At 47.1% G+C, this 18,465-nt stretch overlaps 1 protein-coding gene across 1 annotated transcript; it reads right to left on the bottom strand.

Moving 5' to 3' along the window:
- Positions 1 to 51: 51 nt before the first annotated feature.
- Positions 52 to 18,226, bottom strand: urb1 (URB1 ribosome biogenesis homolog). The gene is made up of 39 exons (XM_086126103.1): positions 18,009 to 18,226; positions 17,786 to 17,925; positions 17,562 to 17,713; positions 17,054 to 17,183; positions 16,647 to 16,743; positions 16,488 to 16,573; positions 16,086 to 16,211; positions 15,734 to 15,864; positions 15,465 to 15,660; positions 14,823 to 14,960; positions 13,938 to 14,099; positions 13,728 to 13,860; positions 13,214 to 13,336; positions 13,016 to 13,128; positions 11,610 to 11,717; positions 11,014 to 11,130; positions 10,794 to 10,932; positions 10,029 to 10,187; positions 9,571 to 9,770; positions 9,108 to 9,320; positions 8,844 to 9,020; positions 7,877 to 8,690; positions 6,755 to 6,953; positions 6,476 to 6,665; positions 6,313 to 6,371; positions 6,067 to 6,242; positions 5,870 to 5,980; positions 5,553 to 5,616; positions 5,299 to 5,467; positions 4,996 to 5,098; positions 4,765 to 4,925; positions 4,573 to 4,684; positions 3,681 to 3,787; positions 3,391 to 3,534; positions 3,106 to 3,215; positions 2,528 to 2,722; positions 2,225 to 2,457; positions 1,030 to 1,569; positions 52 to 851 (listed from the first exon to the last, which is right to left on the bottom strand). Exons 1-39 carry the CDS (start codon positions 18,133 to 18,135, stop codon positions 694 to 696), a joined length of 6,612 nt encoding a protein of 2,203 aa, XP_085982229.1. The 5' UTR covers positions 18,136 to 18,226; the 3' UTR covers positions 52 to 693.
- Between the last annotated feature and the right edge of the window lie 239 nt (positions 18,227 to 18,465).

The following is an 18,465-nucleotide window of genomic DNA, read 5'->3' as shown; positions in this document are numbered from 1 at the left end:
GCTACCTAAACAATACTTAAAACATTTTTAATAAGACCACATAACACCCTACAGCAATAACATAATTTAATGTCAGGCAAAGAATGAAACAGTTTGTGCATTATGAATTTATGGTTCCACGCCTGTTGACATTGTGCTGCTCCTTCTGGTGCATAAAAACCCAAGCGACACGTCGCTCTCGTTTCGTTGCAGGAGACGCAGATGCCGAAGTCAAAGGAGGAACGCATCATCCAATTCAGTGTGAGCATGTCTTGTCCAGGGAAACCACGACAACCAAAGTCTTTCTACAACAATGCGATTTATTTCAGCTCCAAATGATGGAGAAACACCCATTTGCAGATCAGCAACGGAGCGACTCCCCAAGCAGTGGGGTGCGGCCTCTCTTATACCATTTTTTTTCTTCTCGGGAAGGGTTAAAAGTCTGACGCACAGCCTACCTTGCACAGCAACGAACTTGCAAAGCAACACTAACAGATAGCAGAATGTGTGATACAAGTTAACAGTTAATTATAAGATAAAAGTCAACACTGTTAAATGTCACATTTCCACTACAACTGTACAGGCGGCATTCCTGGAAGACGGACGCCAATAAAAGGCCTTTTTCAAGTGTACAAATTGAACTTGTTTGGTCCTGAAAGAGTCGCCTTTGAACCTGACGGTACACACGGGAACGCGCACGATACGATGTAGCGCTCACGTTTTCACGGCGGCAAAGTCCCGACAGACGGCTCTGACGGCCGATTCACGCCTGCCTGCGATCACCATGGCGACATGAGACAGGAAGAGTTGTGGCGTGTCGGCTCCGCCCCACGCCTCGTGCACATACAACGACAGCAGAGACAGGCCCGCTTCTAGGGAAGGGGGAGAGAAAGAAAAAAAAACAAACTAAGAAAACATGCATCGTGTATTAAATTAGATGATGTTGACGAACCTGACCAAAAGTTTACAAATATTAAATATCCAATTTTGGAACACACCCTGGGTGACAACTGGATGCAACAAGCGGGGCTAACGTTTTAAAAGCCTTACCGCATTTCGCTTCATCCTGAGTGTCTTTTGGCCGGCAAGCAGAGATGACCGCCCGATGCATCTCCGGAAATGCTGCTCGCCTCTCCAGCAAGCGCGTCATGACACAGGTGAACAAGCGGAAGGTTTCCCCCGTGGGCGTCTGGCAGACGCGATGGTAGAGGCGAAGCAGGTCTGCCTTGGGGCCGGGATCCCGCAGCAGCGCATCCACAATCTCCTCGTGCGCCATCACGCTCTCTTGCAGCCAGCGCAAGAAGCTCCTCGAGCGCTCTTCGTCGTACGAGCCCTCCACTAGCCACCTGAGGGACCACTTGGCGAGCAGGTGGGACGTGTCCACAGCAAGCTGACTGGGACGCTCGCTGCCTTGTGGTTGACCGAGGCCAAAAGCCGGCCGCCAGTGCATAAAGATGCTGCCGAGAGACTCTGTGCACTCCGCTAGGAGACTCTGCTGTCGTTTCTCTGTCTCGGCGTCCTCTGACGGCTTCTCCATTCCTGTGCGGGCTGGGGAGCCTTTAGCCCGGGTCTTGTCCGTCACGGACCCTCCTGTATTAATGCCACGAGGGAGGACAAATTATAATAAACACTCAAATAGTTTTCCATCATTATCTTTTTTCTGTTGGACCACATTCCCAATAAATATTCATCACAATGCAAATGAACACAGGGCGAGGGAATCACAATGTAATCTCATTGTCGGGGGGGCGGGGCAAACAGAGCCCAAAAAAGGACTAAAATGTGAATGGAATGGTTTAGGAAAGGGAACTAAACTATGTTTACCATTTATTTTCCTGTATGTAATTTCCCTGAGGAGGAGGCGCAGTAGCTTGAGAACACGAAATAAAAAAAAGGAACAAGCAGGCAAATGTGTAATTAGGTGCCTTGGCGATGAAGTGCTGCCACCCCTGGTGAAAATACAATGCACACTTTTACTAACTGCTCGGGGGCTCACGTGCACGTCATGATTCACACTCACTTTTGGAGAGTTGGGTCTCAACAGGTAGCCGACCACTACTAGGATTGCAGTCACTTAAAAGGGGGCACATTAAATGTCAAATCTGATAGCTAGCCCACAATTTATATGTGAAAGTGCAGATTCTTGACCCTTCTCCCTCCCTTTTTTTTTGTCTTGTGTCTCTTTTGCGTTTTTTTTTACCATTAACCTCATTACTCATGAGGTACTCCAATAAACGGCACTCACCAGTCAGTTCCTTGACTTTGTGCTTTTCACACAAGTTCCGCACGTGGTCCAGGAGCGCCGTGTTTCCAGAGAGAGTGCTCCAGCACAGCAGCAGCGCGAGGGCCTCGGCCGAGGCCACAGGCTGAGCGCGCAGCGTCATTCGCTCGCCTCGTTCGCTGGCGCTCGTCTGATGCCGGAGTACGGACGAGAGGGTCTGCAGCAGCGCGGCGAGCTGGGCGGCCTTCACGCCCAACCTGACGGAAGACAAACATCAGGCGTCCTCGAACGAGAGGCGCTTCCCACGTCGGCAGCAGTATTTATTACCTCAATCGGCGGGTGATGGCTAAAGCCACACAGAGGAATTCGTTGATGAGCGGCAGCGGGAGACACTTTGCCGTCCCTTGTTCCAACGTGGAGGTCCCCCCTCCGTCCGTGGCGGTCTCCTTCTTCCCGAGATTTGTCCCCCACAACACGTGGAGCAGCTCTATGACGGAGGCGAGCAAATGTTGCTCAAGGTTCCTGAGGGTGACAATGATCAATCTGTGTGTCATTTGCTATTTTCCTTTCCGCGAGGCAATTTGTTTTTCATCAATATTCACAGCCATGATTTTAACCCAATGCAAAAATGGAAGAAATGTTTCAGGCTTCAATTTCAGGCTTAGGTCAAAATTAGAAAATGGAAGGAAAAAAAAACCATCCATTTGTCTGAGTTTGAGTTCAGTATTTATTTGGTTGGAATTACGTAACCTGGAAGTGTGGTACCATCTGCCACAATCATCCATCTGCCAGATTTTATCAAGGAAAAATGCGGTTGGAGCCTTCCTAACATATGACATGGCGATGCTTTCAGTGTCGTCGTCCACAACATGGAGCACCGCGAGAGCTTTGGGCCTAAGGCTCACCTTTTTTCAACCACCTGTATGATCCACGTTAGAAGGCCGCAGCTTTTGCTCAGGTCGTACGCCGCTCTGGTCACACGTGCCGCCTGACATAACACCCGCACGATCTGCGCCTGGTGGAACAAGTCGCCCCGTTTTTCACCTCGACATTTCATTAGATGGCCAACGCGGCGATCGTGTGCCCTTTCGGTTGCCCAAGTCGTCATTGGGCAACCGATAGGGCAATCATTCCAGGCAGCAGCCGTGATTGGCGAATATATATGCCAACTCCAGCCTTCCGTCAACTACCTGAGCGTGTTCGTCACACAAGGGGCCGCTGCCAAAGCCAAGGAGGCTGTGGAAGATGCCTTGCTGGTTGCATATGTCGTAGCAGTGGCCGTCACTGATGCCTTCCTCCAGCACGCTCAGGATCCACTCCCGCTCGGTCTTGTGCTATTGGACAAACAAACAAACAAACAGTCAGTCCACCTTCCCATGACCCATGAAAAAAAAAAACACACATCAAGGTTGAACGATGGAGACATTCAACAGCGAGGGTTTGTTTGTGTTTTTAAGTGGTTTCGCTGGTGCGCTTTTACCTCCAGGTCAAAGCTGTAGAAGAGCTTAAAGAACTCGGGCACCCTCCTCATGTCCAAACTCTGATGGGACAGCAGGAATCGATTCAGAACCACGTACATGTAGTCCTCTGAGGGAAAGAGATGACACAGAGGGGTAACATTAGATACACCAGGTGCGTCCAAACTTGTTCGGTTGACGGTCGCATACAGAAAAATGGAAGGATGAAAGGGCCACTTTAAACTGTGTCAACTTCTTGAAACACGCTAAAGCCAGTCAAGAAAAAAAAAAAACAATTCCATATTGTTTGTATTGTTCAACAGCGTTCTGTTAAAGGCGTTAAGTCAAAAGGTTGAGGATTTTTCCAAGTTTTTGGGGTGGCCAACAGCCCTCGATCTCATAGAATAGATCCGGCTCCGCACCTAACAGCAGCCAAATCCCATCTCCACATTCAGAACCAAAAAAAGAAGAAAAAAAAATGGAGTACGGTGTCAACTTTTCAGGTACTTGAGGATCACTAATGGGACGTCTTCATCAATCGGCCATAGAGCACAGAGTGGACGAAACTATTTCTGCCCCTCAAATTGAATGATCTTTATTCACTACAGTGTTTTGTAGAGAAATTGTGTGCTTCTTTTAATTATAAATGGTTTATTTGTATCTTCAAATATCGAGAAAATAGTCTTTTTTTTTTGTCATGTCGCAGGCCACTGAAAAATGGATGGTGGGCCGCAAATAGCTCCCAGCCCGTAGCTTGGACACCACTGAGTTACACCAACAGACTGTATCATCCGTTCTCGACGAGTAAGGGAACTTGACTGCCTGCCAATCCATCAAGTGTGAACTCAACAAGTTGCCTGTGAGAAAAACCGCCATCCAAAAAGGATTTGATTTGATTTTTTTAAGGTCACCCACCAGGCTTGAGCATCAGCTGAGCCACTTTGCTGAGGTACGTGGTCAAGACAAAGGGAAGCCTCTGATTCTGCTGGCGAACTCCGTTCTTCACCATGTCCAGCAGGTAAAGCAGCTGTTGGCCAGGAGAATGTAACCAATGATTTTATTTTCTTTTTTGAGATGACTTACATCAAAATGTTTTTTGTTTTGTACCTGTTGCTTCTCTCTGAAGCGGGCGGCCTCCAGGTGCTGGTAGAAGCAGCTCAGCACGTGGTACGCCGCCGCTCGCACCTTGGCGTCGTAGCTGCTCAGAGCCGCCAAGGTCAGGCCGAGGGCGTGGCTCGAGGCGAACTTGAAGCAGTCCACCACAGACTCTGCCGCAGGAGACGCAAGGGTGAAGGGGAAAGACGAGGGGCCATAAGAGCCAAAGTGGCGTTTGCTCACCTGGTCGGAGGATGGCGCTGAAGAGAGGGAGGAGGAAGCAAGGGTCGTACAAACCGCTGAGATCTTTCACAGCTTTGACGTAGAACAGCTGCACTTTATCTGTCTGTAAATGTTACAGGGGAAATACAGGGGAAGCATTGGTTCAAAAGATCCTGATGATAACTTAAAAAAAAAAAAAAAAAAATTTAAAGTAGCCAAAGAATACTTCCAAAAGTGCTGAAATATATGCACTTATGTTTTTTTGTTTTCAATTTTTTTTTGTCAGATAAAAATTGTGCCGATGCAAAATTTTCCCAAGCAAACCTGTGGGATAATCCCGCGCCGCTGCGGATAGTGCGCAATGGTTCGGAGCATCTTGTCAGCGTTCAGCAAGGCCAAGAGGTCACCCGAGTGGGTCTGCTTCCACAGAGACGATCCCAAACTCTTCCTGGTTTTGTGATGCTCCAAAGCTGCTGGCCCCCAAATAATGGACCTGTTGGAGGGAATTCCCAAAGCGTGACTGGGTTGGTCATTAGTGACCAATTAGTGAAAGGAAGAAGAAATAAAATGGTACTCACTGAAATTTGAGAAGACTGACATTATTTTTTTCGTATTCCTGAAGGAGCAGCAGTATTGTCTGATCTGTTTCAAAAAACAAGATGCGATGAAAAAAAAAAAAAAGAACAACCGGAAAACCATCAACACAATTCTTTATTGTTGTATTACAGTCTGTAAAAGCTTTTGGATGACTCAACTCAAAGATGTGAAAATGGCAAAAGAAAACGCAGTTACACAGACAAAAATTCAACTAACATAAAAGCAAAAAAATAAAAAATAAAAAAAAGTTAATAAAATTTGATTGTACAGATCTGGATTCAACCACGCCGGACATTACCTGTATCGCTGAGTGTGGCTCCGTATGCTCCCAAAAGTACCAAGAAATGATTCATGTTGCACACTGTTGGACATTTCCTCACCAAGCAGAGGAGGAGTGACACCAAAGCTTCTGAAGAGGGGAAAAAAGAAAAAGTCCAACTATTCATTGAAAAGCCAGAATTCAAGTTTTCTGTTATTCTGAAGCAATTTCCGCACCTTTGGCTTGCCTCCTGCTCGAGTCCAACATGGTGGGCAGGAACAAGGAGTGGCTGCTGGTCATCATGTGGATGGTGGCGAGCGGGATTAGACCGTTTGGGATGTCGCTGGGCTGGTACATCGCTTCCAAAAGGCTCCTCAGGGTGTTGAGGAAATGCTCATCGTTGTAGCGGCACCTGGAGAAGATCACACCCGCAATGATATTTCTTTGTCAAGAAATGAAAGAATAAATAATGACTCGCTCACTTCAGTCCATTCTTCACAAAGGCGTTCCAATCGGCCGCAGCGATTTCGTCAGTTGATGTCTGCGCAGAGATGGCACACGTCAAAACGGCAAAACCAACACGAAACGATTCCATTCAATGATTTTTTTGCAATGATTTTTCTTGCGAGTGCCCCGTTAACGTACCACGAGTCTCTGCAGTCTTTCCAAGACGCTCTGCTCGTGGGTGGGGGTGGTGGTTGCGGCCCGATCTTTGCCACGACCGTAAGAAGCGATCAGACACTTGAGGGCCGATGCGGTGACCCGCTTCCTCCACGTTACTTCTTCTTCTGGACAGTCACGCAGCTTCTCCGTGATGACGTCGACCAGCTGCCACCTGACAGGGGTGGGGAGGGGGGGGGAAAAAAGCTAGAGAATCGGACATGTTTTGAGCCGAAGACTTGTAAATGGCGTGCTGAAAGTGACCTTTCAAAACTGTCCTCCTTCTGCAGGGCATCCGGCAAGGTATCCATCAAGTCCCTGATGTCAGCGATGTCTGCAGAGAGCTTGATCAGAGCCGCCAGTACTTCAACCACGGTAGCAGCTTGGGTCACATGTCCCAGAGCTGACTGGATCAACTTGGACAGGAGATTCTTTTTCAGGGCTTTTAAAACCGTTTTTTGGACTGCAAAAATATATCAAGATGCAGAATTAAATAAGATCAAGTAGAAGGTGATTTATCAAGTAAAACATATGGAAATGTAATTACTTTACACGTTTAATCACTTTACATTTACATTCGTACGGAATCCCCAATCTGGATCAGATTGGGATCAGACTTCAGTTTTATTTAAATTTGACGAGATTCGTGAGGATCTAAACAAACATGGTCATTAGTTGACCATGTTTGTACCATCTAACTTTACATTTTTGCCAAGTTAGGAATTTGTTGCACTTTTAACAAATGTAAACAATTTTCTCCTATTTCATTTAAACCAAAGCATTAAATAAATTACAAAATTTGAACAGATCTGCTGTTGATCAGATCTGGACTCAAACTGGATTTACAATTTGAATCAGATCACAATCAAGCTTGGAAAACGAGATTCAAATTGGATTCGACAGAGAAATAACCAATGAAACCTTTTTTTTTTTTTCCATAGTGAAACAATATTGTTACTACATTTAAAATCCGGAACAGATGTGGATTCAGATTGGTTCAGCATTATAGCGAGGGCCACAATATAATTTTTTTCAACGACATATTGAACAAATCAGTTAAAAAATGTCAAACTCCATAGCGGAAAATGATTAGTCCCAATTTGCTCACAAATACACAGTACTTCTCTGAGCCTTTTATTCTGCTGTTTGAACGGCAACGAGTGGATACACAGGTTAGCTGTACCTTCAGCCATTGTGTGGAAAAGTGCTTAAGTGTTCTAGATGTGACTGCATGATAGATGGTCAAAAATACATAATTTGAAGTAAATCTGGGCACACCAACAAATGTGCCGCAGCATCACTCCCGATGATACTCGCAAAGTTCCCTGGCAGAGGTACTAGAAGAGCAAACAAAACGTACATTTTGCTGCCATTTTCAATACATACCGTCTTTGGGCGTGGCCGGATCCTCCCTCGCCGCCGCTAGCAAGTACGCTTTGATCAGCGGGAGGAAGTTTCCCATCATGTCGGTCATGTTCTGGAGGTTATCCGGCTGCAGGCACCATGTCTCAAAGCAGAGGCGCTGCATTGGGGAGTTGCTCACCAGCAAGTCCGCAATGGCCAGAGAGCCACGGAGGGGACGGCGGAGGCAGCGCTCCAGCACGTCGGTGTGGATGAGCCGGGCACTTCCGGGCTCGACAGACAGTATCTGGAGCAGGAAGGCCTCCAGCGCTGGGCTGAAGCAGGACAGCAGAAGCGTGCCCAGCCCGCCCAGGTGAGCCTGCGACAGCAAGGGGCCGTCGTCCCGGTTCTGATCCTCGGTGAAAATCTGCAGCGCGGCCTGGCCGTAGACGCTCAACTCGCCTTGTGCGGTAACGAGCCTCTCCTGCGGGAGGAGCAGTAACGCGGACGCCACGTCTCTGACTTTGGAGGGGTCCATGTAGCCGTGCAAGGAGAGGAGGGCCTGGAAAGGTCTGGACTGACTCTTGGGAGTCTGCGAACTGGTCGCCAGCAGCTCCCTGTGTACGGCTTTCTGGATAGCACCGGCGTAGGGTGCGATAAGCTCCGTGCGACCCAGCTCACGCAGGGTGGGCGCAGCCATCTGCAACAGGGTGGTGATGTCATCGCTCAGCTGAGCGCACACGCGCTTCAGTCGGACCGAGTTCAGAGAGTGCTGGGGCAGGGTGGCCAGTTCCAGAGACAGATACCACTGCTCCACGCAGGGATGCTTGAAAATGGAGCTCAGGGCTGAGAGAAGCGTCTAAAAACATAAAAGGAAACCATGAATGACAGTCAATGGAGGCTCCGGGGGACTTCTGGGTGGCAGATTCTCCACCAGTTATACTCAACGATGTACATCCTCCAAAATCTGAAATCATAACTCAACGTGTGTCAATGTGTTTTTGTTCCTCACCTGCTCTTTGTCGACCTCAACAGTGGAGGACTGGATCACGTCCAGGAAGAGGTCCGATCCATCTCGGCTGTTTTGTTCTGTGGGCCGAGGCACCTGCCAGCTTTGAAGCTTCTCCACCAGATCTTGGAGCAATTGCATTAAGCTCTTCAAAATGGCCGAGCCAGTGTTTGGTGTAAACTGTGCAGAAGTGAACCAAAATAAATAAACGAATGAGCATCATAACTGGATGGTGTTTTTTTTGTTTTGTTTTTTTAGCTCTCTTACTGTGCCAAAGTTGTCCACTGCTGATTTGATGTAGAGTAGAATCTGCTTGATAGAGAGTAGATGGTCAGCGGCCGGCATGGTAGCGATGGCAACCCTCACATTTGTCCTGAAGGTGTCCTTCAGCACGGAACTTAGGCCATCCAGATATGTCGCTTTCAATAGAGCAGTGAAGGATGACAATGTTTTGTCTGGCTGACATTCTGATGATTTAAACTGTAAGAAAAAGAAGGGAAAAAAAAGTAGCGGCCACTTCATTAGGGCCCCACAATAATGGGGACTTTATGACATAATAGGTCTCTCACCCCAAATTATCACCTGGTAAACTAACTGTCATTTCTGTCTAAGATGGATACCAGTGAACCAAAAGGGCAGGAGAAACGACATCATGCAAAAACGTTTTTCTCCCCAGAAAATAAATCAATCCAAATGCATATTTAACTTCAGACCCATGACTGAAACTGACCAGCTCCACGTGACACTGCTGCGGCAGCCACTTGGAGTAATATTGGTGAAGCTGCACGACGGAGGTGTGTGCAGTAACGGGCGGCTCGGAGGACGCCAGCTCTTTGTCGTACTGCAGCAGACCCAAGCACAGCGGAAGCGGCTCCCGCTGGCTGTGCAGGATGTGACAGAGCACGGTTGACAGGTACTCAAAAACAGCCCCTATGGGAAGTAAACACACACACACACACACACACACACACACACACACACACACACACACACGCACACACACTATCATTTGAAATCTTGCTTTCACATGGGAAAATAATTCTGGCAAATTTTGAAGGTAGAGGAAAAAAAAAAAGAAATCAAGGTGATCTTGTCTCAGGAAACAATAAAAGGACCGGTTGAGCATCTTGAACAGTGGAGACGAGTTGGATATCGTCACAATAATTTCAGAAAGGAAGTGCTCGTCACCTTTGTCTGGAGAAAGTTTGTTGCGGGCCTCCAGAGCGGCAGGGACGGCCACGCTGAAGGGGAACGTCTGAACAACAACGTCCTCACTGAGAGGTGGCCCGAACTCGTCGGCGTCGCCTTCGTTGCCCTCCATGATGATGTCCAGCATGTCCAGGACATCTGGCAGCAGAGAGACAGGGTGCGCTTAGACAATCCAAACAAAACTAATTTGAAATGTTTCGCTTCCCAAAGTCAGGAAAGCCCCAATTGTCGGATTGTTGTCGATGAGATTCCGTGAAAATTCAGAGACGTGTTTACATCTTTAAAAAAATGTGTTTTAATGAGTTTAAATATGAGTGTAAAGCCTCTGGCAGTGGGATTTTAGCTATATATATTATTTTTTTAAGTCATGTGATGGACTTGAAAACATAGTTCATTTATCATTTTTTTCTCCCTGCTAATATTTTTGAACTGAATTGATCATTTCATTGTTTTTGTATATTTGTGAATCTAATCTCAATGAGTCATTCTTATTTTTTATACTGTATTTAGCGACAGTCGCTCGATACGGCAAATTTTCATTCATCGCAGGTGAACGGCCGCTCTCCTTAATGTGTGTCCCAAGTCATTCCCCGCAATAAAAAGCGTTTGCAAGCGCAGTGTACTATAGTTACGACACAAGCTAACAGCTAGCCTAGCTTTTCGCTTGTCTCCAAATGCAGATAGTCCACTTTATTGTTAACATGTGCGCAAATGCCCAATCACAAGACATTTTAAGAGGCTCACCGTCGATGTGGGACACACACACACTGGCGGCGTCTCCCTCCTGGCTGCTCAGGTTGGACTGCTGGTATGCCGCCTCCTGCACCAGGCTGGCGATTTGATCTGTGTACGTGTGTGAATGGCACACAAGCTTGATGAACACCTAGAAAGAGGAAATGGATCATTTATTCCCAATGGTGACACCGTGATCATTCTCTGAGGTAACATGGTCGTGCTTGCTCACTCTGTCCAAGAACTGGATGACTGGCTCTTGTTGGCTGGGTTCTACTCGGTCCAGCTGGTCCAGCCAGAGCTCCAGTTCAGCCCAGGTGTGCTCAAACACACCACTGTCCTTCAACACCTGAATAAAGACCCCCCCCCTATATGTGTTGGTTACAGCCAGAAAAAAATCATCTCAAATTTTCCATCACACTCACTACGGTAGCACGAGTACACGGTTGTCCACTTTGAAAATCCGGCAGCTAGCTAATGTGTTCCCCCCCCGGACCACCGAGCGCTTGTAGCTTTCTTTCATATGCGACTTGAGCTTGAATTGTGAAAGCATGACTCAGTGACCGTTTGCGTCACCGTAAAAAAACTTGAGGGTACGTGCAGAACCCCCATTAGAGCACTTTTCCCGCAGCGTTTTAGGGGCTGCCAAGCCATGACCATTTCACGAATGAAAATGGCAATGTTGGAGAAGTGAATAGGATTACCAGGAGATAAATCTGTCCATTTTATATCGCGCTTGTCCACATTAGGATAGCGGGTGAGCTGGAGCCTATCCCAGCTGACGTGGGCAAGAAGCCGGGCACGCATACAGTACAACGGGTGCCTCACTTTAACAACAAGCATGCGAGTGGAGGTCTTGAGTTGGCCGTAGCGACTGCCAACAAACATCTTGAGGAGCAGATAGAGCACGGACTTCTCGTTGTCAGCCGACGCTTCCTGCGGAAAGAGAAAGGCACAACCAAATGATGGCAAGACGAGGATGCGCAAGGAGCCACGATGAGGGTGGCAAAAACGTTTGCATTTGGGGTACGATTTTCCCGAACTCCGTTTTCAGCTTTTGCAGGCAATACGGCTGTGACGTACATCTGTTGATTTTTTTTTTTTGAGAGAGACGGGTGGAGTCAGTGTGAGAGGCCTGCCCCTTCAAAACTAATTTAAATTCATGATTCTCTGGGTATTTTGATGAACATAAGCCACGGACATGTTCTTGCCAACGACTGAGCGGGACAAGAGCTGACCACTCGCAGGCGGTGCTATGAAGATTTTTTCATTTTCAGAGGGGGACTCAGCTCTCTCCCTGCAGCGTCCTCATCTTGTTAAATGGACTTTTATATCATTGGAACTAACATTGGATCATGCAATATTGCGTCAAATGTTGCCGACTCGGCAACCACTGCAGCCTGAGGAAGGCTGCTGAGGAAGCATGGCCTGCCACAGGAGGCGCTACGACAGTTCTACACGGCAGTCATCGAATCAATCCTGTGTTCTTCCATCACGGTTTGGTTTGGGGCCGCCACAAAAAAGGACAAAATCCGACTTCAACGGACAGTTAGGACGGCGGAAAAAATCATTGGCACCGCCCTACCCACTCTTGAGGACTTGCACACTGCAAGAATCAAGACAAGGGCACGGAAAATCCTCCTGGATCCCCCGCACCCTGCCCAGCACCTTTTCCAGCTACTCCCCTCAGGCAGACGCTACAGATCCATGCGCACCAAATCCAGTAGACACTTAAACAGCTTCTTCCCTCTAGCCATTAACTCCTTAAACAGTCACTGACGTAGTCACTCTTCTTGTACTACAAATACTGCTACTGGTTACTCTAAAATGGTTCAATGATTTGTTGTTTACGATGATACTAATGCAGCGTGTTATACCGGAGACAAATTCCTTGTGTGTTCTACATACTTGGCCAATAAAGATGATTCTGATTCTGATCATCCTGGAAGAGGGATTCCCCCACCTGCGGCCCCTTCCCAAGATTTCTGATCCCCCCCCCCCCCCCCCCACCCTCCAGAAGCATTTTATTTGAGTTTTTCCTTGCCTTCCTGGGGGTTACGGTCAGGCAACGTCATGAATAATTGTCAACCGTGGGCATGCGAAGCCCTTTCAGACTGTCTGTGATTAAGGGTTACAGAAATAAATGTGACTTGACTTGGGAAAGCCAGGAGCTTTTCTGAAATGTGAATAAAAATGTATGCCTAATATGTCTCCCTTTTCCACATTCTTCTTACCTGAAGACGGAACCACGAGAATTTGCTGGTAGGAAGGTCTAAGGCCAGCTGTAGTATCTGATGCTGCAAGACGGGGGCGATCCCCTTGTTCACGCCTCCCTCTGACACGACGCCTCCAGGAAAAAGAAAACAAACAAGGTGGGGTTTCACTGGAGTTCCGACAGACAAGTCTGATCGTGCAGAAATTAAGCGCATTACCTTTGAGCAGCTTGCTGAAGTCAAACTTGCACTGAGTGACCAAGTACGGCACAACTTTTTGGTACAGACCGACCACCTGCAGGATGAGCGCTTTGAGCAGGATGGTCTCGTAGGTGTCAGGAACTGCAACACATTTTGTCCACTCAATTGTGAGGATACCATTAGAACAGGGACGCCCAACTTTATTTTAATCTTCGTTTTCACGAAACACACAATCCAAGAAAGCTGAAAGTTCAGACCCCAATATTTCAGAAATGTTGCCATTTAAATTTCACATCCTACTTTGGGAATTGAGACACTTCTGAATTTCAGCACAAGCAGAAACCACACGCTGTAAGTCACCGGTATTTGCTTCAAACTGAGCATTGTCATCCGCCAGCTCGTTTTGGATCTCCTACTTTGGTGCGCTGGCCTTGGAAAGGCTGCGGCCGCTGGTCGGCGACTGGCTTCGCCCTTTTCACATCTGGATATTCAGAGCAACAAAGAACCAATCATTCATACTTTTCACGTGTACCTAATAAGCTGGCTTGCTCCTCTTGATCCGGTCGTTGTGCGCTCCCTCCCTTGTTGGTCTGAATTCCTTCCCCTTTGTCCTTCTTGGTGAGTGACTGCCACTTTGAAACGACGCTCATCATATCGGGCAAAATCTAGCAAAAGCAAGATGACGTTAGAAAAGAAGCAGCTCAATTCGTCGGTTATTAAAATGGCATTTACTCGTGTTCACCTTGCAGAGCATCTCTCTGTACTGTTGCACCAGGTTGGCCATCGTGTCCGGCGTGTACACGTCTGAGCGGTGGGCCGCGAGGAACTCGATGTTCTCGTTGACTTTCTCCAAGATGAAGCTCATCATGCTGAAGGTGGTGAGTTGCACCGCCCTGTTGGCAAACTATCGAAAAAGGAGACAAGCGAATTCTTGGTGGAGTTCAGGGATTCTCAGTTTGGGAGGCAGGCTCCCTCTCTGTTGGTATTTAGCGTGCGGTGGAATTCTTAGCAATGGACAAAGAAACCGTCTCAAATGCCGTCTTATATCTAGACCAGGGGTGTCAAACATACGGCACGCGGGTCGGAACCGGCCCCCAAGGAGGTTCGATCCGGCCCGCGGGATCATTTAAAAGATGAAAAAAATGCATTAAAGACACAGAATTAATATTTTAAATAAAATGCAATTCGTGGATTATCCGCTAGGGGGCACACTGTTTTGATCACAGAAGAAAACAAAATTGTTTTGATCGGGGAAGAAAACAGCAGTCTCAGTCTGTCACAGAGATAGACCCAACGCAGCAAATGATATGAAAGTGCCAATCAATGCTTCTTGAGACCAAAACAAAGGAAAGAGATGATATTTTGGCGATTCATAGCACAGTATGGTATAATGTTAATGGTTCAGCCCACTTGACATCTACCGAGTCCGTATGTAGCCCACAATGTGAAATGAGTTTGACACCCCTGATCGAGACGCATGGCACTAAAGGACAAATCAGTTGGTTTTTCTTCCCCTATTGAAAATATTCCGTTATATTTAACTTTCAAACTTGCAATATTAATCTTCCCCAACTGTCTGGTTTTCAAACATGTAGTTACTGCAGTGGGCGTGTGACGGGACGCTTACGTTGAGGCCCTGCGTGAAGAAGGCCTTGTTGCAGACGGGAGGCAGCGAGATCACCGTGATCATGGAAAGCAGGCGAGGGAGAGGAACCAGCTCGCTGCTATGGAATAGAACGCTGACGTCCGGCTGCGCCTCGTAGATCTAACGTGAAAGGACCAACAATGATATTGAAGATATGATTCATCCATCCATTTTTCTAATCAGCTTCTCCTCAAGAGGCATGCGGGGCGTGCCGGAGCCTATACCGGCCGTCTTGGGGCAGTAGGCGGGGAACACCCCGAACCGGTTGCCAGCCAATGGCAGGGCACACAGACACCAACAACCATCCGCGTTCACACTCACACAGAGGGACAATTTCGAGTGTACCATCAACCTGCCACGCATCTTTTGGGAATGTGGGAGGAAACTAGAGTACCCTGAGAAAACCCACACAAGCACGGGGAGAACATGCAAACTCCACACGGGAATCGAACCCTGCACCTCTGCATCGTGAGGCCGGACGTGCTAACCAGTCTTTTTAGTTTTGCCACGGCACATTCATGTCACTGTTTTCCATTTCTATTTCCACTGCTTTTCTGCATAAATGACAACAGAATTCCAGTGGGCGTTATTTTATAATCCCCTTGTGCGGCCATATCTTTTCACCTTCTTGAGAAGCCTGACATTGTCCTGCCAGGCACTTGTGAGGCGGGGCGAGTACGAGTACTGCGTCTCCTTGAAGTATCGCGTCAGGACGTCCGGACTGGCGTTGAGCGTGCGGACCAGCAGCTCGGCCAGTAGCTCGTCCTCAGTTGCCTGCTTCAGGCCCACCAGGAACTGGAGCAGCACGATGTTGCCGGCTCTGCCCACAAAGCCAAAGTTGTTACCAGCGATGCGTTCTGCACTCGTGTTGAGTATAAACCCGTCATACTTGCCTGCCGGCCGTGCCGAGGCTGGCGTCGTGGAAGCTGATGCCGTACTTTCGGGAGCAACACAATTCTAGGAGGAAATTGTGAGCCATTTCCCGCACCACTGATATGCCAGCGTTCTCTGAGTCATCCTCCATCTTTTAACATAGAAAGAGGGTTTAGAAAAGCACTTGAAAGTGGCTGGAATAGTTGTGGTAAATTTCCTTGGGAATTTGAGATGGGGGATTGGGGAGTGTGTGTGGGGGAGCCATTTCGCAAATATTCCAAATTGCAAAGTTTCCGCAGGCAATGACAAGGAGTGAAAGAGAATTCAGTCCAACACCAGCAAAGCTTTTATTCAAATAAGACAAAAACTCACGCCGTCCTCATCCACGGTGACGTCCACGATCCCGTTCCATTTATACAGCGACGCGATGTGGGCCAACACCGCAGCTGTGAAAAAACGCACCTTTTGCGTTTTGCTGATGGCCTTGTTTAATACAACCTGCGATGAGACAAAACACAGAAAATATCATCAAGGATCATACAATCTAGAGAACATCAAATATTAGCTTGCTTGCGCCACATGCACAGATCCACCCACTAATTGACAAGCGTAATTCGGCGGCTTGGTGATGAAGTGCTGCTTTCACGGGTGAAAATACAAGGAATGTTTTGATTGTCTGCGGGTCTTGTTTTTTTTTTGTCAAATTCTGGCCTAGTGGTAGACGCTCGGCTTGACTTCTCATCTCTACCGGACGTACTGAAAAGATTTACTTACTCTGGTCTTCAGCGTGGATAAGATCAGATTGACTATGGACAGCCTGTCGTCCTTCAGCCCCGTGCTGAGAATCTCGGGCAGAAGCTCTGTCGCGACAAAATTGACACGTTCAAAGCAGGCCTCAAAAATGTTGCTTGCCGATTATCACTCCGGGCTTACCTTTGACCTCGAGAATCTGTCCAACTGTCGCGCTGTCCCCCGAAACCAAAAAGGAGAGGGCAAACTGGATGAAGGCCATGCGGATGTCGGGTCGTCCCTGGAAAAAAAGGAAAGAAGTGCGCTCCTGTGAGGCCGATTAATTTTGTTGTTGCAGTAGACCAAGAACATCAAAACTTTTTCCATACAGGAAAACGTAAAGGATATGTGAAAACTGCTCAAGTCAATCCAATATACTACATGTCAATGGAGGCAAAGTGTATTGAAAGGGACATCCATGTTAAGCACCACCTGGTAATAAACGTTGAACCGCTTTTCTCTCGATACCAAACCCAAATGTTTTCAGTCTATGGCAAAATAAAGGAAATGATCACGCTGTTCTAATACTTTTGGAGGAGAGCGTATCTCACCTTCTTATCTTTTCTCCGGGCCAGCCCGGCGAGGTACTTATTGAAGTAAATGTGACTGAGAATCTCTCTGGCAGCTTCGGGACCTTGAGATATGGAAGCCGACAGGAGGCTCAGGCACTGACGAACTAATCTGTGGAGAACAAATGGTATCATCATAACAGCTGCTGTTTCTGGAAACATGTCTGTGAGCAAGTCGTTTGTCATTTTGCCCAACTGGGAGGCACGTTACATAATTACTGACGCCACCCTGAGTTTTACCGCCCATGACCTGGGAGGATAGGCTGGGTGAAGATACTGACGCAGGCCGCCAAAAGCTAATGCTACTTTCTACCATGTTCCCAGCGATTATGGTACGATTTCAGGCCACACTAATCCCGAACATATTTTGACAAATCACATACTGTACATTTCTGAAAACACCAGCAAATTGTTTTAATGTACGCGTCACGGTTCACCTTTCAAGCAAAGCAACATCCGCATTGATGCAGTTTGCGTTGAAGCGACAGACCTGTGATTTTCTGAATGAAAGCAGCCTTGAATCAGCTTCATGTGACTGGAAATGGTCTTTTTCACAATGGTGTTGCCCACCATATTGAAGTGGGACAGGTCACTGGCAGTTCTCAGCAGAATCATCTCCAGACTCTCGAAGATCAGCACCATCTGCACAGCGGAGATCCAGTTATTAAACGCTAATTTAGGACACGGTCAAGTACGATATTAAGCCCAAGTCACCTCTCTTTCAGTTTGTTTCTCTCCTTCCAGCAATTTGAATATTTCTGCACATTCCATGGAGATTTTAATGTAACCTTCAACCACATCATACAATTCGGATGACGGAAGCTTCTTGGCAGTTGATATGAAGGTCTGAAGTCCTGGAGGCGACCAAAGATAAACATAAATTACTTTATATTTGTATGATTAATAGCGCATTGATTTTTTAAAGTAAATAACTTACCTTTCATAGCCATGGTGGGATCCTTCAGCATGTTTTTAAAAAGAGTCCCGTTAAACTCTATCATCTTCGCTTTCTTGGCCACCGTGTTGGGCTCAGCCGCCGCCTCATTCGGACGCTTCTTACCCATTTTTAAATGTCGACACTACCTAATTAATACAAAATAAACTCTTATTCAAGTGGCATCAGAGGAGACCATTCATCCACGTTGTGGCATAAACGGAGACGACCCGTCCGACGGAATTGTTGCCCGGTAAGAAACATTAACTGATTGCAGAACTGTTCCTCAGGGTGGCCGACAAATCGTCAACGAAAACTTTTTATGTTTTGAAAACAGTAAAGGATCCGCTTAAAAACACTAACATTTTACAAAGCTAGATACAAGTAAAAAATTCGTTGTAATTTTAAGTAAATTCAAGAACCATTGAAAAAAAAGGTTAAGACTAGAAATTAGTAAGAA

Source organism: Hippocampus guttulatus, chromosome 12 (assembly GCF_054856545.1).
Source record: "Hippocampus guttulatus isolate MCC_2025c chromosome 12, RoL_Hgut_1.0, whole genome shotgun sequence".
Classification (NCBI taxonomy): domain Eukaryota; kingdom Metazoa; phylum Chordata; class Actinopteri; order Syngnathiformes; family Syngnathidae; genus Hippocampus; species Hippocampus guttulatus.
This window is presented reverse-complemented; position numbering and strand designations above follow the sequence as displayed.